General features: G+C 54.0%; 5 protein-coding genes across 5 annotated transcripts; 1 reads left to right on the top strand and 4 right to left on the bottom strand.

The window, feature by feature from the left end:
• Positions 1-1,358: 1,358 nt before the first annotated feature.
• On the bottom strand, positions 1,359-2,780 carry B0H18DRAFT_1216083 (uncharacterized protein; the record flags this gene model as incomplete). Its single annotated transcript, XM_048036662.1, has 7 exons — positions 1,359-1,697; positions 1,760-1,950; positions 2,003-2,107; positions 2,168-2,243; positions 2,306-2,467; positions 2,519-2,634; positions 2,708-2,780. 7 exons carry the CDS (start codon positions 2,778-2,780, stop codon positions 1,464-1,466), a joined length of 957 nt encoding a protein of 318 aa, XP_047886466.1. The 3' UTR covers positions 1,359-1,463.
• Positions 2,781-4,615: 1,835 nt separating this feature from the next.
• Positions 4,616-6,729, top strand: B0H18DRAFT_1125678 (cytochrome P450; the record flags this gene model as incomplete). The annotated part of the gene is made up of 9 exons (XM_048035046.1): positions 4,616-4,669; positions 4,720-5,062; positions 5,112-5,189; positions 5,244-5,493; positions 5,549-5,572; positions 5,624-5,698; positions 5,765-5,924; positions 5,977-6,224; positions 6,279-6,729. The coding sequence occupies 9 exons, from the start codon at positions 4,616-4,618 to the stop codon at positions 6,727-6,729; spliced, it is 1,683 nt and encodes a 560-aa protein (XP_047886467.1).
• Positions 6,730-7,009: 280 nt separating this feature from the next.
• Positions 7,010-10,024, bottom strand: B0H18DRAFT_1145542 (uncharacterized protein; the record flags this gene model as incomplete). Its single annotated transcript, XM_048035685.1, has 14 exons — positions 9,378-10,024; positions 9,257-9,329; positions 8,999-9,199; positions 8,898-8,950; positions 8,547-8,845; positions 8,352-8,492; positions 8,085-8,296; positions 7,887-8,030; positions 7,643-7,829; positions 7,564-7,592; positions 7,363-7,504; positions 7,230-7,307; positions 7,130-7,182; positions 7,010-7,072 (listed from the first exon to the last, which is right to left on the bottom strand). Exons 1-14 carry the CDS (start codon positions 9,578-9,580, stop codon positions 7,010-7,012), a joined length of 1,878 nt encoding a protein of 625 aa, XP_047886468.1. The 5' UTR covers positions 9,581-10,024.
• A 298-nt stretch (positions 10,025-10,322) lies between these two features.
• Positions 10,323-14,582, bottom strand: B0H18DRAFT_138450 (uncharacterized protein). Its single transcript, XM_048036819.1, has 6 exons — positions 14,340-14,582; positions 13,454-14,272; positions 12,547-13,391; positions 11,410-12,488; positions 10,537-11,353; positions 10,323-10,469 (listed from the first exon to the last, which is right to left on the bottom strand). Exons 1-6 carry the CDS (start codon positions 14,413-14,415, stop codon positions 10,386-10,388), a joined length of 3,720 nt encoding a protein of 1,239 aa, XP_047886469.1. The 5' UTR covers positions 14,416-14,582; the 3' UTR covers positions 10,323-10,385.
• Positions 14,583-15,490: 908 nt separating this feature from the next.
• B0H18DRAFT_1125680 (glycoside hydrolase family 38 protein) lies at positions 15,491-20,628 on the bottom strand (the record flags this gene model as incomplete). Its single annotated transcript, XM_048035047.1, has 26 exons — positions 15,491-15,545; positions 15,596-15,971; positions 16,023-16,121; positions 16,170-16,305; positions 16,354-16,478; positions 16,527-16,607; positions 16,661-16,682; positions 16,742-16,872; positions 16,931-17,007; positions 17,061-17,160; positions 17,218-17,558; positions 17,607-17,625; positions 17,680-17,688; positions 17,743-17,845; positions 17,901-17,953; positions 18,002-18,029; positions 18,085-18,106; positions 18,160-18,287; positions 18,339-18,422; positions 18,481-18,539; positions 18,600-18,676; positions 18,732-18,740; positions 18,800-19,201; positions 19,251-19,576; positions 19,634-19,845; positions 20,274-20,628. The coding sequence occupies 26 exons, from the start codon at positions 20,626-20,628 to the stop codon at positions 15,491-15,493; spliced, it is 3,429 nt and encodes a 1,142-aa protein (XP_047886470.1).
• Positions 20,629-20,880: the final 252 nt, after the last annotated feature.

The raw sequence follows: 20,880 nt of genomic DNA on the forward strand, positions 1-20,880 counted from the left end.
ATCTCCATGGGCGGGCTGTCTGTGGCAAGTCTCGCCCGAGGGACTTCCTCGTCGACTGACATGAGGGAAGGAGACGCGCCGATGCGGGAAGCGGCAATCGTCGGCAGTCCCGGGGAGGATGGACTAGGCGTAGCCTGTGACGCCTGAACAGGCGGCCGGGGCATTGTAATGGATTGCGGTCGGGCTGTGTCGGATTCCGCACTCGGGTCCTTGTGTCCGCCTTGGCTCGAGACGGGCTCCGTTCTCGGTTGTTCACTGACCTTATCAAGGTCGAGTTTGAGAGCATCTTCCGCGGTCGGCCTGCTTTGCGTTTCCTCACTTCTCACTGTGTCTTTTCCTCTAGAGCGAGACAAGGATCCGAACCACGACGAACGAGTTGACAGTCGCTTCGGCTCGCGCTCGGAGCTTGGAAACGGCACCGCCTCTGTGGACACTGCAGCCGTTTCCGTTGATAGTCCGGTTGTCGGTGGTGGCGATGTCAACGCGTCAGAGGGTGCTGTAGCTATCCAATCATGCCGATCAGAACCGAGGACTTGTATAGCGAGCATGCACGTTGCCATTACTTACGACTGTCTGCGTCGTCTATGGGCAAACTTTGTACAGCCTCTTCCTCAGGTGGTGGGATCAACGCTGGACTAAGATGTTGCGCAGCCGCGGACTGAGTTCGGGTGCGTTTGCGGTCCACATCGCCCTCCCCGATATCCGTTTCTCTCCCAGCTGTAGAGGTCGATGACAAGCGCTCCCGCTTCTTCGACATGATACTCGACGAGCTCGAGTTGTCGTCCAGCGCATGGGCGGGTAGCTGGTCAATTGCGGAGCGCAGCTTCGAACCTTGCTCGGGCTGCGCGTAGACTAGCGAAATACTGGCTGGCTGCTGGCTCTTTGTCGCGGAGATGGTTCGTCGCCAGCGAGGAGGATGTGTTGAATGTGATGCACGACGACTAGAAGGACTGGATGGGCTCGCGGACATGGAGGTCTCGGATGAGCAGCGAGTCGCCGCGACCTGCGATGTTCAGAGACTGACGTATTCGGGATTATAACACGTTGGCAGATAAGATAAGATTGGCGCCATGTCCTAACCTCAGACAGAAAGCAATGATCTCGACTCACGACGGGAAGGAGGAGGAGGAGGAGGAGGAGGAGGAGGAAGAGGGGGAGAAGAGGGGAAGCGGGAGAAAAGTAGAGGGAGCGGGACGTAGATGAGTTCTAGCACAGTTGCCGAATTTCAAGGTCAGAAACACTGACATTAATCACCATCGTCCAAGTTGTCATGGCTCAGTTACCGAGTCCCGGTAACGATGCACTGGCGATGTTTCGAGACTATGAGGCTAAGTCAGAAATACCTCCAACCAATAGTGTCGCAAGTAAAGCTCCCAGTCTCTGATTGATGCTCGCAGACTCAACATTATAATACATAACAACCCGCAAGACTATCTACCCTTAGGCCGACATCGTCATAGAGGCTACACCGGAGATGGTTCACTCTCACCCGCAGAAGACGAGCTCTGTAACAGCGCAGGATGATTCGTCGCCAAGTGAGTACCAAAGTCCTTCTCGGTGCTGTGAAACGTCGCCGGCGCAAAGACGACCGATTCCAAAGGGGTGCTATCCGACCCGCCGCTCGTAGAATTTGATCGCCTGCTCAAGCCGATGCGGATGAAGATAGTGTTGAAAATGACAGATATGAGTGCCGGTATCTGAGAGCAATGGAGTTACAATGCGGTAGGACACAGATTTGAACAGACGGGGATACACTTACGAAGCTGTTGATGACATATTCGACCTGGAGAGCGTGTATGGCGGTCACCAGCGCAACGATGAGGATGGCCGTGTACAACGCTCCAGATTCGACGACCACTAGTATGACGGGCCAGAGACTGCCGTGACCCCGTTTGACGCCGCTTTTCCTGGCGTGGCGCTCCACAGTCCAGATCTTGTATGCAAGGAGAGCTATAGATAGATCAATATCCGACGTGCGCTCTGAGAAGCAAGACATGTGTACCGGTTGCAGAACCGTTCGCGACGAAGGTGAAGATATAGATTAGGAGGCCACGCTCGCCGTTGATGACCCCGCTCGCGAACATATACAAGATGTACATCATACTCCCTACACGAACATAGGATTAGCTGAGCACAGCGCAAACACAGACGTGCACTGATGACATACCCAGACCACCTACCCATGCAATGCACGGTAGCACAATGACCCACCAGGTCTGCCAGACAACGTAACAGCGGTATATCTACACAAGTAAGGGTCATTCAGTGGTTGCGCTGGATCGACGCGCGAACACTTGTGACTCACCACAACAGCATCACCTATGAGTGTCTGTAGTCCGTAAATCGCGTTGTCTGTAAGAGACACCGGGGTAGAGAACGTAGAGAGGTATTTCTGCGGTCCGAGCTGCCCTTCATCGATGTGGTCGACGAATGCTGTGACCGTAAGGTTGATGTCGATGCATAGTCGCTATATTGCAATATCAGCACGAGCACGAAGAGTAGTATAGAACAGACTGACGACGGTTGGTAAGGCCCACAACAGGAACGCGGTCGCGAGCATGATATGACTTCCCCGCAGGCCGCGCTGTACCCCGAGTATCCACACTGTCATGCCGAACATGCAGCACGAGAAGCCTACGAGGGGTCATCGATTTGTCGGCGTCGGCGTCCGAACCACACTTCAATGTGTTCGCGAAGGAGAACTCACCATAGATGAGCGACTGCAGAGCGATCGAAGTGATGGGCGTCCTCGCATTTGTGCCTGCGATGTAGACGGGCATGTTCAGTATTGTGCCGCGCGCACAGGTGAAAAGGGAAACAGAGTTGGGAGGTGAAAGCCGCGCCGATGAGTTGTCAAGCGGTCACATATATGTCTGAGGAGCATTTGACAAGGTTCGAGAGACGCATTGTCGGACGCAGAGGACCCGGGGGACTTGCGAGATCGTCTCAGTGCCGAAGCTTCTGATCAACAGAGGAGGCATATGGAGGCATTGATTCTGTCAGAGAGATCGCGGCCTGACGACAACGGAGCCGAGCGTGCGATCGATCAGGAGTACATTAGTATGCGGTGGCGTCCCATGACGCATTCTTCGGGCCAGTTGCATCAGTACCTACTATTAATGCACTACTGGCAGCCCGTGAGACGTTGGGATTGCGTTGAGACGTCAAACGCTCTATTGCATGCTCCTATTGATGACATGCCAGTGTCAGAGATTATTCACAACAGTTAAGTGAAGTGCATACGGACCACGGTCACTGCGCAGCCGGAAGATTGAAGAAATCAGTCGAGGTTACTTATCAGAGTGCCTTTCGGAGCATCAATGGAAGCCTGATGCCAGTCTCCTCTCCTTCCGCTTGACATTGTACAGTGAAGGGACACGGGGCCCCCTACCTCCCGAAGACGGCTGGAGAGGAGACTCCTTTGATGCATGAGCAGTTACTAGACGGAATGTCAGCATCGTATCACTCAGTCAGCGTCTCCAGCACAATCTATCTGTGGCCGAGAAGAGGCCCTGAGGGTACGTTGAGGTGGAAGTCGGGGCCACTGGATGTCGATGTCCAGACTCTTGACAGAAAGTTCTATCATGCCATGTTCACCGCTATGATCGCCGGGGAACGCCGTCTAGGCACTGCATTGCTCTCTGCTCAAGCGTGGGGAACACCCTGTGATGGAGATTTGGGGCCCTTCTGCTCTGTGTCTGCGGAAAGTACTGGTTAGTGTTTCTTGTAACGCATGGGTGAAGAAGAGTGCCATATATACAGTACACGTCGCCTCACGTTCAACCTCCACACCGCTAGATGTGGCCGAGGCAGAGAAAAGCGCACCGAGTGGGAGAGGTGAATAGGCTCAACGGATCGGCCTCGATTGACTGTTCAACGAGTGTCTTGGGTGTGTCCAACACATCCCGTATCTTGGATGGAGAACGACCTAACACAAACCTAGCACAAGTCCTCATCAGCATCTGTCAGGAAGTAGTGTGTGCTCTCGCCCTCCGTTTATAAACAGCTTCTGGCTTCTATTAGTAGATGAGCTCACATGTTTCGCATGGCAGCAATCTCGATGACAGCCCTTGCACTCACATGCTCACATGGGACATTTCATGCGGCAGAGTGACGACGTTCTGCTGAGGCTTGCAAACATAGCTTGCTGATATCTGAGCGCGTTCGGAACCGTATGTGACAAGAAAAGACAAGTACCAGCGATGCGCCCGGTGCGCGGTGAGAGGACTCGGAGCGGGCGCCAAATATCACGAAGTTCATACTTATGTGCCAGCATCTTACGTAATACACGTACCGTTTCCACTGCTCGCTTCGGCCGCCTAAACGCTGCGAGTTCTCACTGGCAGATTGTTCTCAGGTGCTAAAGTTTAGACTCATCTACGCCTGGATCGCGCGTGGATGACCCTCATATCGTCCACGTTAGAGGCTGCTGATTCTGCTCGCGGCACTCATCCATAAGGCTATTTCTCACTCGGAAGTATTTGCTATTGTGCATGTCGAACGGCTGATAAGTACCACTGTACGCAGCCACTGCACTTGTAACGTTCACTACCAGTAGCTCTACCGTCTTGTCCTACCACTGCGGATTACAAGCTGCATTGGAGGATCTCGAGACATGCCCTCCCTTGAAATTCTCGGAGGTGCCCTCACAGCTGCATTGCTCGGATACGTGAGCATCATCATCTCCTCTTCCTGAGCGGGTGAGCTGATTTGCAACAGGCTGTTCACCGGACGGTGCTCCAACCACACGAATCTCTGGCTAAAAATGCTGAGTGGTTGGCTGCGCTTTTGCTACTTGTCCCAGCACTCCCCGCGGCTGTCTTGCGGGCACAAATAGGCTCGACTCTGCTAGCTTCGCTGGTGGCGTATTCCGCATACTACTGCTCCATCCTACTAGCTACCATAGCATACCGCCTATCATCAACGCACCCTCTCACTATCTATCCGGGACCTCTGCTTTGCAAAGTGACGAAGCTATGGATGGTCTACACAGCAAACACGGGGAAGTTGCACGAGTACACGCGGCAACTGCATGCTACATATGGACCCATCGTTCGCATCGGTTCGTTGCATGAGCGGATCTACTGTTGAAATGTCTCATCTGCCTGTAGGTCCCAACGAGCTGTCCGTGGTAGATGTAGACCTGCTGTCCCGTATCTTGGGTTCCGAAGGCATGCCCAAAGGACCTCGTATGTACTCCTCAGGTAACCTGTCGCTGAGTTTCCGCTGATGAGCTTGAACAGTTTGGGAGGGCCGCCGGATCTCCGGAAAGAGGGGCGCAGGCGCGAAGAACAATCGCGGAAACCTCATCGGCAACCGGTACAAGGATCGCCACGCAGAAGCCCGAAAGACATGGAATCGCGCGTTCACGCCAGCTGCTATGAAGGACTACGAACCCATCCTGGCGCGCAGAGCGGCACAGCTAATCGACGAACTAAAGCAAAAAGGTGCAACCGGATCGGTGGATCTGTCGTTATGGTTGAGTTACTGCATGTGAGACTCCCCATCTTCGCTGCTTGTGTTCGATTCTCTTACCCACTGCCCGAAGCTTTGACTTCATGGGCGATATGGTGTACGTGGTTAATTGTATCATTCCATGGCGAAGTGGCTAATTGACTAGCAGGTTCGGAGGTGGATTCGAGCTCATGCACGACGGCGACAGAGATGGCATCTACCGTACCATGGTTGCAGGTCTGCAGTAAGCCGTCCTATGCGCAGCTCCTCTGGCTCAAGATAACTGATTGGTAGATTGCGCGCATAACAGCCTACCTGCACTTACGCAGCAGATTCCTTGGGTGGCGCCTGTACTACCATACCTGCCTTGGGTCGGCAAGCACATGAAGGCTTTAGGCCAGTTCGCGTTCAAGTGTGTCACCAAGAGGCTACAGGAGGGCTCAGTAACGAATGATCTCTTCTACCACCTAGTCCGTCCCATTGTCACCTTACTAATGGCATCGTACTTACATGATGTCCAAGCTCGACGAAGTGCCCAACCCGGAAAAGCAGACACCATTCCCGGTAATCATGACAAACGCAGTCACAGCGATGCTCGCAGGCTCGGACACGACTGCGGTCGCACTGTGCAACACCTTCTATTGCGTCCTCGCCCATCCAGACGTCTATCAACACCTTCGTGAGGAGGTCGACGTGGCATTCCCGCCTGGCGCCGGTGATCCCGTCGACGCAGCCAAGCTTTCGAGCCTCGAATACCTCAATGCCGTGATGTAAGTCATCATCGATGTACCATGACCGTCTGCGTGCCCTTACTTGCGATGTAGTAATGAGAGCCTCCGCCTCTACCCCTCCATCCCTACATCCTTGCAGCGTGCACCCCAGCCGGGCACCGGGACACACCAGATCAGCCCCACCCTCGTCATCGACGAACGCACTTCTATCCTCGTCCCTCCATATGTCCTACACCGCGACTCGCGCTACTTCTCACCAGACCCCGACCGGTTCTGGCCCGAGCGTTGGCTGCGCAAGGATGATCCCGACGTCGTCACGAACACGAGCGCGTTCGTCCCGTTCTCGAGTGGCCCGCCTAATTGCGTAGGGCGCCCAGTTGCGTTGCTTTCGATGCGGATGATATTAGCGTGGATGGTGCGGAGCTTTGAGATGCGGTTGGTGGAGGGCTATGATGTAAAACAGTGGGAGAGGGACCTGAGGGATTATTTTGCGTTGCAAAAGGGCCCGCTGCCTGTGGTTCTGAGATCGCGGGGTAATATGTAGTACCAGTTGTTGAGTTATGGGGTTTTCTTGCCAGCAGCGGGATGAAGTTGAGCCTCACAATGAGCGTGGTTTAGACGTTGAAGCTATATTGGACCCTTAGAGATGCGCGGCATATACCGCGGATACACGGATGATAAGTTACGACAGCGAAAGCAGCAGCAACAATTACGAACGACAAGACAGTCCAGATCGCGGTCTATATACCCGGGCTAAGTGCAGAGATGTCGTATATATCATGTCATATATAGGTCCGATGTGTGACAGCATGATCGTCAATAACCTAAAGTCGGTCCTTACGATCCAACGCCTCGAGCGCGGCGTGTGTACGGACGTGAAGCGCATTCTGGTAGTAAGAGGATCAGTCAGAGCAGGTCGTTGTAGACAAAAGATAGGTACAAACCTCCATGCTGTACTTGCCCTTTCTGTGTACTCCAGGGCCCTCGAGAGATTTTCCTGACCGTTGTTCAGCATCGATTCTACAAGACACATGGGAGGCATACCAGACATGACGAGCTCCAGATGTTCCCTGGCGCTCGTTTTGTCGCCCTTGCACGCCATAAGGCGACCGTACTCGAAGTCTGATGTAGTGAGCGGTCGGAACACGACACGCATCATGCGAAGAGCGACACATACGAGCGTAATAGTTCAAATAATGGTCGAGCGTTATCTTGTCGCCGTCCTTGAAGATCTCCTCGAAAGCCAAGACAGAATCACGTTCCGCGTCAGCTTGTGACATGCCGAGCTTCTCCTCCGGGTCCACCACCGTATCCGCATCCTGCGCGAGTTGCACAGATGAGCATGCAGTACAATGTGACTCAATGATAGAGGATGTACCGGATATGCAATATACCGCAGAGACACGCCTCTCAGGAACTGCGCGAGACACCAATCATCCCAGAAGCACCCGTCATACGCTGCGGGTTTGCCGCAGTAGCCCTGGAGCTCCGCGAGGAGCGCGTTAGTCTGGGGAGTATATGCGCGAGAATGACGCTTCGCGGTGCATGCTGGATGCAAAGGAAGAGGTAGCTGAATTCGAGCGCGGCAAGCGCGAGCCGGCCCTTCTGCTCGTGAAACTTGCGCGCTTTGCGGGCGACAAATTTCTAGAGGAAGCGCTTGATGAGTGCTATGAACAGGGATGAAGAGAAAGGAAAGCTGACCTCGATAGGGATGGACTTGCCCGCGATGCGTTGGCGCAGGTTCGGGACTTGGTTCATTGCCTTGTCCGCCTCCTCTTTCTGCTTCTCGTCACCGAGCTCAAGCAAACAGACAGCGACGCCATATGTATACGTAGCCTTGGACCACTAGTTGATATGTAGTCAGTACAATATCCACAGGAGACGCTCTGAATCGCCTACAGTCGCGTCCTTAGCAAGCGCGCGCCAGTTTGTGAGCGATGCAGCGACGTCCCAGAGCGAGAGATTCGCGACGGCGATCTCCCAGTGCGAGATGTGGTGCATGTTCTTGTACTGATCCTGCACAGCCACCGCACGCCGGTAGTACTCTATCGCCTGCGCGGGCTGACCCCGGCAGATACTCAGTCGGCCCTGGCCGAAGAGGAAGAAGACGCCTGAAATATGACAGCTTCAGTGTAAGGCAGAGAAGCGGGGGTAGAACGCACAAACCATTCGGATACTGCTTCTGATGGTAGTCGAGGAGCTTCTGCGCCATGGAGATGTCGACACCGTCGTAAGTGAAGCTCGAGAAGACAAGGTGGAAGAGAAGCAGCGCCATGTCGCAGATAGGACGGCGAATTCCTTCCACCTCTGTCACACAGCGTTAGATGTACTCCCAGCTAAAGCCAGGAGGAGCCCTCGCACCGATACCAACGGCCGGTTCCGGCGCGTCCTTCGACCACCCTCCAGGCCTCATCAGGTACGCAAGGCCCGCATGGCGGTCGCCCTTGTACCCAAACAGCTCAATCACCGTGAGTACCTTCGATGGCATCAGCGACAGTATCACGTTTGACATGCCCACGCCGAGGCAGACACCCGAGCGAAAGTGCGCATCAATGGACGCATCCTCTGGTCCGTCCCCGCGCGCCTGCGCCTCCGCGTCGGCCACCTCGACGAACTGTCCGAGTTGGCGGTAGATATTGATCGTCGTGCGGAGGTTCAGTCTGGCCGACGGGGATCAAGGCGGGTTATGTGCGCAGAGGTACAAGTACTCACGCTTCTTTGATGAAGGCGAGCCAATCTCCGGAGTAGACAATGCCGAGTAACGCCTTACTCAAGCTAAGGGAGGTGTTCAAAGGATTATAAATGATGCTCACCTTCTCAAATAGGCTTTCTGCGTAGACCAGTTCCGCGTGACGCTCGACGAGTGTCATGCTCTTAATCCATCCAACGCCAGACGTATTCAAGGAACCTAAAACGAGACCTGCTAGTCGCGTTGGCAAGGATGCAACTCGCTTCCGATGCTGACTCGCGACAGCATTGCCATTCTTGACGTGGTTCAAACCGGCAAGGAGATCCTACAGAATAGGGGTAGATGATCAGCTCTCGGACCTCCTGCGCGCGCAAAGGCGTACTTCGTCCTCGAAGGACATCAGGCCCTTGAAGCACTGAATCAGGCCGTAGCCCGTTGCAAAGTAGAGGTGCTCGCTATTTGGCTGTGTGAAGCACAGTCAATATGTATACGATGAATCGCACCTCTTGGGATCGCACTCCTCACAATACTGCTCGGATTCTACCATCTGTGACGACAGGAACAGGTGCAGCGCATAGTTCAGGCCAGGGATGTCCTCAAGCACTCTCTCCGGTGAGTACGGTTTCCTCGGCGGGGCTGGGGGAGCGACTCCCCATGGTAATGTTGGGAACCGCGAGGTCTTCGACCCTGAGTTCAGAGCTGTCATTTCTCCTTGGTTGCTCCTTGGGCGAAGAAAGAAGGACTTGGTCCAAGCTTCAGATGCCCTTCTGCGTTCGCGCTTCGGAGGGGGAATGTAAGCAGAACCCGGAGTGACCAGCGCTGGATCAATGAACTCTCCTGAGCAGGAAGTCGGTCTGCTGGTCAGTATAGCGCAGCGAGGACCTCTTCTAACAAGACCGGAGCTGCTATCGAGAAACAGGCATAGAAAGCAAGAAAGCTCAGGAGGAAGAGGTAGTCAAGAGATAGATTTGCTGTTCCGTTCAGCTTGGCCGGCGGGTCCCACCCCGCCACCGCCGGCACGTCGATTACTCGATCCGGAGGCCGTGGCGTCGGTGCTGCTTGGGTGGTCTGAGAGTATGTTTGATCTGAGCGCGACATTCAGCTTGAAGCTTGAGCTTGAAATCGGAGGGCATTGACAAGTTGGTTACGGGAAGGTAATCGTTGCGAAATGAAGTCAACGTGGATCAGAGTCGGCCCGACGTCTGTGATGAGTCGATACCGCTTGAAAGCAGATCGGTGGCTGAGTGCCGTCACTGTCGCTACACTTGCTACTACACTTGCGCCACACTCGCGCGCGCGCGAAAGAATTGGATGGTCCGCTTCGAAGTACTGGTACTAAGAGATTCCGCAATTGAGACTGCAACAGGGCTTTTTACATGTAAATAGGTATCATGGAAGATGTGAATAGTCGTTTCAGTCGTATTCTCCGGATTAATTCATGCGAGTCGTGGATCCAAACGTGGACTCGGCAGTACTACATAGTAGCGGCGCCCACAGTGTTATAGGGGGTGTTAAGTGTCTGAGGGACTAACCAGCTTCTCAATGTCATCTGAAATGCTTCGGCCAAGCCGCTGGTGCACTGGCAGGTTAGGCCGCTGCAGAGGACTAAGCGTCAGCCTTCAATTCGCCCTACACTTGGCGGCAACTTGAAATGGAACTCACCAGTTCATAAGTCTCGGCTTGCGGACTCTGCAGATCGCCAGGCGCATAGTCGTCCAACACTTCCGTGTCACGATCAGCGCCATCCACGTCAATCCCGTACCGCAATCCTTTTCCGTCTGTAGCGTCTTCCCACCATCCCAGCTTGAACCACGTCCCTTGCAGCCGTTTCTCGAGCATATTGGTCGACACCTGCTGTGAGCCAGGTTCCTTTAGCTCTGGTAGGTTAAGCAGTTCGCTCCCCGCTAGAAGACTCATGCGCGATGCGATGGAGTAGGGTGGACGCGGAAGAACGCCCGTAGTTTTCAGCGTGAACGAGACCGTCACGACACAGACGAATATCCCCGCCAGTAGTCCTTCTAGGATGCGTGCAGGTTTGGGCTCGATGAAGATGCGCTGCTGCGGAGCTGCCAAGACGCTTGACACTGCCGTTTTCCCGTCCGCAGGGACTCGCATGTAAAAGTCGGCGAGGCGCGCGAAGTATTGCGACCATTGGGACTGGACAGCAGTGATCAGAGAGTCTTGGTCGAGCAGGGAGTCCATGTCTGACATGTTGGCAGTGATGGCGGTGAACAGATAGTCGAACGGGCCGCTGTGGAAGAGTTCATACGGTACGTCGCCGGAGAATGCCTCGTTGGCACTGTTGTTGCGAGTATAGGCCAAGTCGGTAATAGAGTCCAGTGAGGGCAAGCCACTGAAGATGAGTGGCATTTGGCTGAACTCATCAATCGTTGTGATGTCTTGCTCCGAAGCTCGGTTGACCGCCAAGACGTGGTAACCCGTGGGGGAGTCTATAGCCAAGTCCACCTCCATCGTAGATCTGCAACAGTTCATCCGTGAGCTAATCAAATCGAATGTCACGGGGAGACGACCCACTGAGTCATGGTATAGTTGCATGCAATGAGATTTATATCGTCGCTGCGCACGAAAAGAAAGAAGATAGTTGAGCAGTTGAGCTGTACGTCATTACCATCACTGCGTCCGGGGACAGGAAAAACAGCGCCTGCATAGCTGGTTTCGTCCAAGGTGACGACGTAGTCCAAGCCGCTAGTTCCCGCTCCTCCATAGTCGGCTACACAGGGGATCTGCGGTAGAACGACGAAAGTACCAGTGCTAGCGTTGCCGCCGCGCTTGATATATGGTGGAGCAGTGCAGTTGACGAGGTCGCTGTGCAGGACGGGAAGGCGCGCCGTCAATCTCGAACTAGCCGGCAGATACTGGAAGTTAGGATCCGCGGAGAGCGCACCCACGGCAATCTTGGGGGCCGTCCAGTTGGGTGTCTGCAGGCCCGCATTGACGATGAGCTGTAGTGGGGGAACCTCGTAGCTGTCGTCACCCGACTCGTAGCCAGGAATGTTGGGGTTAAGGAGGGGCGCGGTGATGCCTGTAGCCATGGTATCGGCGAGGGCGGTATTGTTCCAGGCGAACGTGGTATTCAGACCGACCTGCACACTCGTGACGCGCGTTACCTGATCAATGGTAAACAGACCAGCAACCGCGATCTTCGCGACGAGCAGGAGGAGCACAGCCAAGGTGCTTATGAGCACCATAGGCTGTCGATGCCGGAGCGCGTGGAAAGGTAATGTAATCACCGATTGGTGAAGCGGGTCGTACGTCAGTCGGTTTCCTGATTGAGGAGCGCGGCGCAGGAGCACAAAGGGGTGCATCGCTCGAACCGCAGAGTCGAAGATCTCTATGCCTAGACCCACCAGGAAGAGTATGACCGGCCCAGCGTATGACCATGCATATCTCTGGGCACGGTGTCCGTTGAAATCAACCAGGCCGCTGCGCTTGGAACTGAGCTGCACTAGCAGCTCCAGGACCGCAATGAGGGCTAGAACGATGACTGCCAAAGCGAGTTTCGCTACTGGATATAATACGGGTGGTGTCCAGTCGAATCGATGCTCCGAGCCGTTGGGTGGAACCAACGATGCTGAGGCCGAAGAGTCGGCATCCTATAGCTCGGAGGTAAGAAACGTCTTACTTAAATTCACTTTTGTGAAGACCACGTACCGTCTCATTGGACACGACCATGATGCCCACTGTGCCATTAGGGTCGACTGCCAATTGGTATTTCGAATCGCGTACATGACTGTCTAAGGCATCGGGCTTAGCGGCGCCCGTGCCTTCCAGTCTGCGGGCCAAGCCCTCGCTCTCCGCAAGAATTAGGGCGATGGAGCCCAAGGATGACGGGTCTCGAGGAAGGCAGGCACGCGGCCTCCAGAGGACGACGAAGACGGCGATCACAGCCAGAACACAAAGACAAACTTGGATGGCTCTGACAGAGCCGACTCGGCTACTAAGGCGTTGGTCCGCGACCGCGGCCGTGCCCTGAAACAGGCCAGATGCGGACGTTGGTTGAATGACGTTCCGCCATATATCGCTAAAGATCTTCTGCGAGCCCTGTGCGATGGCTTCGGCATCCATGAGCTGCTGCGGGTCTAGAAGGAGAAGATGCCGGAGAAGGTGGAACCAAGGACTGTAGTTTCCCACTTCCTTTATGTCAGGAGGAGAAGTTGACCACGGTATGTAGGCAAAAGGGTCGTCGTTGTCGGCGTGTCCTTGCGCCTCGGAGTTCCAAGGCGAGCCAGTCACTCCGTTGTTGTTGTCGATGGTCTGTAAAAGGTATCCACCTCCGGGAAATGATACACTGGAGGCTGTGCCCGCCGCGCGTGGCGTGCGGTTGAAGGCTGCGGTCTCAGCGTCAACAGAGACGACCACGTCCCTGACCGTGTAGCTCGCGACACAGCCGACAGCGGTCGCATAAGCGCAGTTGTTCGGAGGAAGTAGCTGGGTCGCTAGGAGTACAGCAGGGGTGCTAGACCCGACCGTCCAGTTGTACACTTTTCCCGTATAGACTGTGGTACAAACGGCGACATTAGCATGGTCAGACAATGATAACGCGGCTCAAAAGACATACGATAGGGATCCGCAGTGTATGTCCAGTTTCCGGGCTCGTCGACAAACACATCACACGGCACCATTTGCGACACTCCAGCGTATGTGATCGTAACATTCGTGCCATTGTTGGAGAGTGAAACATCGGCCTTCTCGCACGTGAGGTTGGCATTATAGCCTTGCGTCGTCCCCGAAAGAATCATCCCTGGCTCTATGCTACTTGAGTTGAAAGGAGAAATCACGTAGTCATCGGTTATCCATGAGGGTGTCGGGAGCTGTAGTACTGTCCGTGCGAGGTAGCGGCTGAGAGAGTGAGCAATGTCCGCGGTGCCCTCGAGGGATGAACCGTTGTAGGTGCCACTGCGCTGCAAACTAGCGGGGAGGACACGGGGAGTGGGTTCTATGTCCCAGATGCTTGCGGCGACGATCGAGCACACAGCGACGGCCAACGTCCCTAGGGTGGAAACCAGTATGCTGTAGTGTCGCTTGCGTATAGCTAATGCCATTGCTACCAATGGATTTGCACCGGTATAGTCCAGCTGGACGGAGGCATCTGAAGGTACTGGACCTGCGGACATTGATGCCCACGGAGCAAGTTTCTTCACCTCCACTGCGTAGGCCTGCCAAACCCACCCTATCACAATAACGGATGCGATAGGCAGATAAGTGGCTAGATTCTGCAATGTGGTGGTCGGTACTGGGAAGCCCGTGTGCAAGTCTGATAGCCGGACGAAGACCTCTAGCCCTGCCACAGCTCCTAGCAGAACGAGGCCGAAAATCAGCGATGGCCCTAACGACAGAACGAATGGATGCCATAGTGGGGGTGAAGATGTTTTCCTGTCTATGTACAAGGCAAATCATTGTAAATTAGTGATTTCATCAATATACAGGCGAATACAGCAATCTACCGTGTGGTCGGCTGCCTCCGAGCTGGTATGGGAGCATCGAATAGATGACTTTCGAGGTAGAAATACTGTGATGCATAGTTCTGGAGTCGACCGATGTGGTTCAACTCGAGGGTCCTGCGTGCCGCCAGATAGTTGAGAGACCTTTTGAAGGATGGGGATTCGGGAACGATAGTGGGTAGGCAACCTAGAGCAGCACCGCCACCCGACCAGGCTCCTTAACTTGATGACTACGCGACACAACGTGCGGTTCAAGGCGGTTGAGGCATGCATCAAATATTATAGCCGTTGTTCCCACGTGCGGTTCACCTATGCTCGTCAGAGTAGACAGTACTTACCTGTTGCGCTCGATGCGGACTCGAGAGAGGGGGTCGTACCAAGGGGGAAGCAATCCAAATAATCAAAGGCAATCGATCACTGTTTGACGGTAAATCCGATGCCGGGATAAGCATGGCTTTGTGAACAAATTTTACAGTAACACTGCATTCTCACCGTGGTCGGATTGGTGTTTGATGGAGATCGGCAACGTTCGCTTGACATTTCGGCTGACATAGTGGTTGTTTCGCAACTCATACTACACGGATGGGGCTGCGCCGCTGCGTTCCAATACTTGCTCTCATGAACTACCGCTTTTGATGGTATTGCCCGCATTACTTCTTCAAGACGGCTGAATGTTTATACCTGACATGCGCAGCATTCAACGTCAGTCCGAGTTGCCATGCTACGAAGGTACGCCAACAAACCGCATTTTATGTTCCTCAAACTGGTTGTGCTGACGCCGTTGAGTCAGCAGCTCGCCCATCGATTCATCCACAGGTATGTATGGACGTCATAAGTAGCACTTGGAGGCATGCCTTTCCATCTGACCGCTGAACACAGCTGCATCAGTGTAAGCCAAGCCTATCAAGCACGAATCAGGGCGATTCAAGAAGCCCAGTGCGTATGCTATTGGTAGATTCACGCTTGAGAGCGTAGAACATCAGTCAGTAGCTAGTTGTTGAGATACGCAGAAAGTCTGATTGTACACACAAGAAACTCCATACAAAGCCGCTTGACCGGTAATGTCCTCTGTTTTACAAGATACAAAGATGGGCAAGCCGCTAGATCGACGCAAAGGGATCAGTGCGAGGTATGATGGGCATCATCATGCTTGCTTAGACCGAGGACGGTTTGTCGATTGTGATCCAGTTATCGGGGCCTTCACTGACACTACATAACTGTGAGCGAGGACAGCCACTTCATCAGGTCAGTGAACTCACGTATGGGTGTCAGATCGGCCCAGGACAATCTTGATCGTCTTGACCTCGAAGCCGTGAAAGTTGAGCTTCACGGCATGGTGTGCGTGATCTTCAGCGTCAAAGAAGGACAGCTCTGCTTCCTCGTCCTCAAGCAAGTTAGTCGCCAAAGCTTTGGACACTGGGATGTTTTTAGCAATCTTCAACCATGCTTGGGCATGACCACCGAATGCCTCGTAAATCCGCAGAACCACCGTCGTCGGCCCGCTCTTAGAATCGAATTGATCGTCTAATCCGCGCTTCACGGTCTCCAGGAAAACGTTCCGAGCCCCCTCCACTGCGAAGGGCGGTGTTTTGAGAAGCATCGGGGATTGAACTCCACTCTCTGCCACGAAGCGCACTACGATGCAAAGTAAGGTGCGAAGCCGTTCATGCAACTGTTTGGACTTACTGTGTAAAGGTGAATTGAACAACTGCGCTGCTTGCGGGACATCTGACTCCAGGAAGTGACCAGCATGTGGCATGACGGCCCACGAGAACTCATGTATCCCTATGACTAGATTAGCATGCAAGTTCGTTTGAAGTAAGGATTGCCTACCTTGGTCCTGGTTCTCGTCAGGAGCCGTAGACGCTCGCAGAAGAGAGATGCGGAGGACGTTTCCACGGCAAGAGAAACCATACTTAGATTCAGACAGGATAGCGACGCCATAACCGAATTCGCTCAGGTCGGCGTACTGAAGCTTTGTCAGTAGCGTACATAGGGGCATGTCTCGCGCACAGACCTTATGACCACACACTTCAAACTTCGCCATATCCCAAGTCGTGTTGTTGTGCGTAGGCCTCTGCACATATCCAAACTGCATCTCATAGGTCGCCATGTCATTGTGAAGGTTGAGCGGGAGCTCGACTATTGATTGTGAGCCCACGATTGCAGCTGATAGAGATGTATACTTACATTTCAGGAACTCGTGCTTCTCATGCCAATCCACGACGGCATCAAATACGAACGTCGAACGCGAGTCTTTCTTCATCGATGCTGACGACATGGTTTGAGCCTCGACAATTGCTGGAGTGAAACATGGTACTCACCAGTGATAGCGTCGAGGGAGATCTGTAACGGAGTAGTCAGACCTGCGTTTTACAATGATCATGGCGCGATGTGCAACCTACCGTCACATTGATGGTACTCTGGCGGTACTTGATCTCAGACTTGATCGAAGCTCGCAGAGGACCCTCTGCAACGACAGAGATGTTGGAGAACTCAAGCGGTTGAACAGTCTCAAGGTGGTGAATCTCGACATCTATCCGTAAAAAACGAGTCAGTCGGTAGTCAGTCACAAGTTGGTTGGACTATCGCACCCCATGCGTCCCAGTAGTTCGGTCTGTCGTGGAAAATGACGAGTCCACCAGTCTGACCCGAGGTCAGGAGCTCACGGCTATCCCGCGACCGTCAGTGCGCTCTACAGATCATCGGAATTTGAGTAATCACCCGAGTTCGACATCTAGCAAGCTGGAGATCCTGCCCTCTGAGATGGTAAGCTGCACACTGGAGTTCCGCAACACGAAATGACCCGATCCATTCGTGAAGACTGATCGTGATAAATAAGCTCAGCGACAGGTGTCGGATGAAGAGGAGATGCACTCACCGGAGACTGGCATGCAGTCGGCGAACAGGCCTGACGACGCCGCCAACTGGCCTCCCTCCGAGCAGTCCATCAGTGCATAGCCATAGCTTCCGTCCTTCGAAGCTTGAACGACTTGCGCTTTCAGCTTGGCCGCACCAGAGGTGAGAGGGACCTTGACGACGTCGCGCCGAGCAAGATGCGTAGTGTTGAAACCCATGAGGGTCCCACGTCTGCTCAGAGCAGCGGTCTTGGATAATGGGTACGACTCGGGGAAGATGGCCGACCATGCCTCCTCGAGGAGCTGCGTGCCTTCCTTCCGGACTTCGGCATACAGCTTCTCGGCGTCCTCATAGGCCATTCCACTGACGATCCAGTGAGAAATGATGAGGCGCTACGTTAAACATGCTTACATGGCAGAACCCGGGAGCACTGTAGTCGGTCATTTCAGAGAGGCTGCCATACGCAAGCGAGAGCACCACGCACCATCATGGACTGTGATGGAGCGAGTCAGCTACCGGCTGGCTGAAAGGAACGCATGGAACGTACATTGGTTCAACAAGACCTTCTCCCAACAATCGTTGATCTTCTCATTCGGGTAGACGTAGTCACGCTTGTGGAACTTGTACAGCGACGCAAGTGTCGTCAGCAACTATGTCAATAGTCAGACCTCTGATTCTGAACGAGACCTCGCCTAACAGGCTTACTTCGACGTCCTTCAACAAGATTTCGGACTTGCGGTTGCCCTTCTTGATAGAGCCTACACCGATACTTAGACCATATCCCCAGATTATACTGCAGTACGTACCGTGTGAGGTGTAGGTCCCCCGATGGAACTACCACAAATGGTTGAGCGTCATACGAAGTAACATCGATTTGTGGAAATCTCACTTCAAGGTACAACTCTCCGTTCCTGGAATACGACATCAGTTACCAACCACCTAACCAGCATATCGAACAACTCACCAGTTGGGCAGCTTCTTTCCGGCATCGGACTTCTTCGCAACGACGTCGAAGAACTCATCAACCGAGTGCCCCATGTTGACAGGCGGAATTTCGCGCGAGTTGTTTGAGGTTGCACGCATGCGACGGAGCTAAAATGTTACTGTGAGCAGCTATATAATACTTCAGGAAAGGCAACGTACATTCTCCAACATCTTGGCGAGCGGGCCTCCTCCACCGTCGCCATTACCGAAAACGAGCAGCGAGACATCCGAGGATTCGAGGTTCTGACAGATAAGAAGTCTGTCTGTCTGTTGCATATATGGAGCAAAGCGTATAACTGACCTTATGGTTGGTGACACCCTTGTTGACATCGCCTACAGTGGCTTGAGCTGTATACGTATCTACGAACACGCTCATCAGTTGGTCTGAGCAACTGCCAGTGATGTGATAGTGGTACTGACCGACGGGTGTCATGTGACAAAGGACCTGCGTTCCATCAATGCCGACCCAGTTGAACGTCGAATGCGGGAATGTGTTGCTGAAAACTCAATGCTTAAACATACGTGTACCGGGCTCGTAATGGGGTTGCTCACATGTTATTCCTGAAAAGAACACCTCAATCATCGCCCTCTTGCACTCATCAGAAATTTGTATCACTTACCAGCTCAGCTTCTGCGTGAAGAAGTACTTCATGCCAGCCTGGCGGATCAACTGCGGTAGCGCGCCCGTCAAACCGAACGAGTCTGGCAACCACGCCGTCTCACACCTCTTCCCGAACTTGCTCTCGAAATACCTTTGGCCGAGTATGAACTGGCGCGCAAGAGCCTCGCCGCTCGGCATGTTCGAGTCATTCTCGACCCACGATCCGCCGACGGGATGGAAGCGCCCCGCGAGGACCTGCGTCTTGACACGTTCGAACAGCGGCGGGTAGAGCTGCTCGAGCCACTTGTACTGCTGCGCCTGCGAGCAGGTAAAGCGGTGCTCGGGGTATCGCTCCATTAGATCGACCTGTGTGGACCAGGAACGCGCAACCTTCTGTTGCGTCACTCGGTAAGGCCAGAGCCTGTGGCAGGTCAGTACTCGAAGGATGGTCCAACGGAGAGAGGACTGACCAAGCAGTATCGATGTGGCAATGGCCAATGCCCCAAATGGTCGCTTCCTCCGCGCCTTCCTCGTATATCTTGTCGCCCTTATTGGCCCATCCCTCGCCAAACACCGCTTCTGCGAGCTTACGCGAACTAGCAATGCTCCCGAGATCGTCCTTGTCGAATGTGTTCATGATCGTGTTCGCGGTGACGAGGGCCTTGTTCTGCAAGGATGTATTGCCGGGCAGCGTCTCGGAGATCTCGCGCAAGGTCGTGAAGTCCCATAGGAGCTGCCACGCGTCTTGGTTTGGCACTACCAGGTCGGCCGTCGCGAGCCGGAAGTACCTGTTCATCTGCAATTGTGCGCAGGCTGTCAGCAAGACGCTGGGAATATACTGCGGAAAACGTACGTCGGGATGCTCGATGGTGTCGCCGTTCCAGGGAATACCAAACATGCCGTTGCAGGACGACTCGACGATGAAGTCGAGCTTCCGGGCCTTGCGCGCTTCGGACGGAAGGATGAATTCGACGCGACGATCGCCGCCCCATCCGCCTGTGATGCCCTGCAGGGGTGTGCCATCGGTGGTGAAGATCATCGCCTCACAGTCGGGGTCAAACTCGACTACAACAGTGCGATTAGCTAGGCCTAAATGCCTGATAGGCCGAAGACACCTACATTGGACCACTTCATACTGGTCCCAGTACGCTGGCAGAGTCACGGAGACCTTCCACCAGTGGTTTGTCTGTTTCCTTCATTAGCGTCTGTTCGATTGGAACCATTCTAAAAGAGGAAGTAATATGTAGGCCTCGCCTCGCAGGTGAGTATGCATCCTGCATAAATATCTGACGCTTGTGAGCTGACTGGCTCCCATCCGAGCGCTTTCCACTGTGGGCAGGAGGTCCTATGCTGCTACTGGCGGGATAAGGGTGCAATATTCGCTTTCCAATCATGGTAGATGCTGCGTGTGTTACACCCATGCCCTCATGCTCACAAGCGTAGCGAGACACGATGCTAATGAGACATTCCCGTTGACAAAGTTACCGACTTACCCCTGACCAAACCGTCAAACTTATGTGATGCAGAGTACAAGATGTAGGACGTACACGATGGTCCAAATGAATCTCCCTTCTTGGCCGGCTTGAACTTCTGCTTCATAGCCTCCTCGAACGACGGCTTCGACAGGCCCGGCGCGCTCCAGACCTGAAGCTTGATGTAGGCAGAATCATCGACGCGATGGTGGTACAGGACTTGCGAAAGGTTGACATCCGCGTAGTGACCGCCGTTGAAAGTGCCCAAACGGCCTTGGGTCAAGTGTTTGATCCACTTCGCTCCCGTACCATAGTTGGTCTGGGGATAGTCGACACTGGCAGGAGCATGACATCCATGCCCGTGGTGGTGGGACATCTTGCTTGGCTGAACGTAGTTTGTTCACTCAGCACCGTAGCGGTCGATGTTGAGCAAGAAATGAATAGTACGCCTGCGCCGGGGCAACGAACGTAACCACGCGGTTACTATACGGATAGTGAGATAAGCGGAACTGGCGACCTAGATACCAGGTGAACATACGTATCTGTTTTCAGTGTCGTAGACAAAGGGGCTGCAGCGACACAAGCTCCAGGTATGGGTTGGCACAGTCGGAAGAGAGTCGTACGTGTG

The sequence above is a fragment of the Fomitopsis serialis genome (assembly GCF_022376445.1).
Source record: "Fomitopsis serialis strain Sig1Antser10 chromosome Unknown B0H18scaffold_164, whole genome shotgun sequence".
Classification (NCBI taxonomy): domain Eukaryota; kingdom Fungi; phylum Basidiomycota; class Agaricomycetes; order Polyporales; family Fomitopsidaceae; genus Fomitopsis; species Fomitopsis serialis.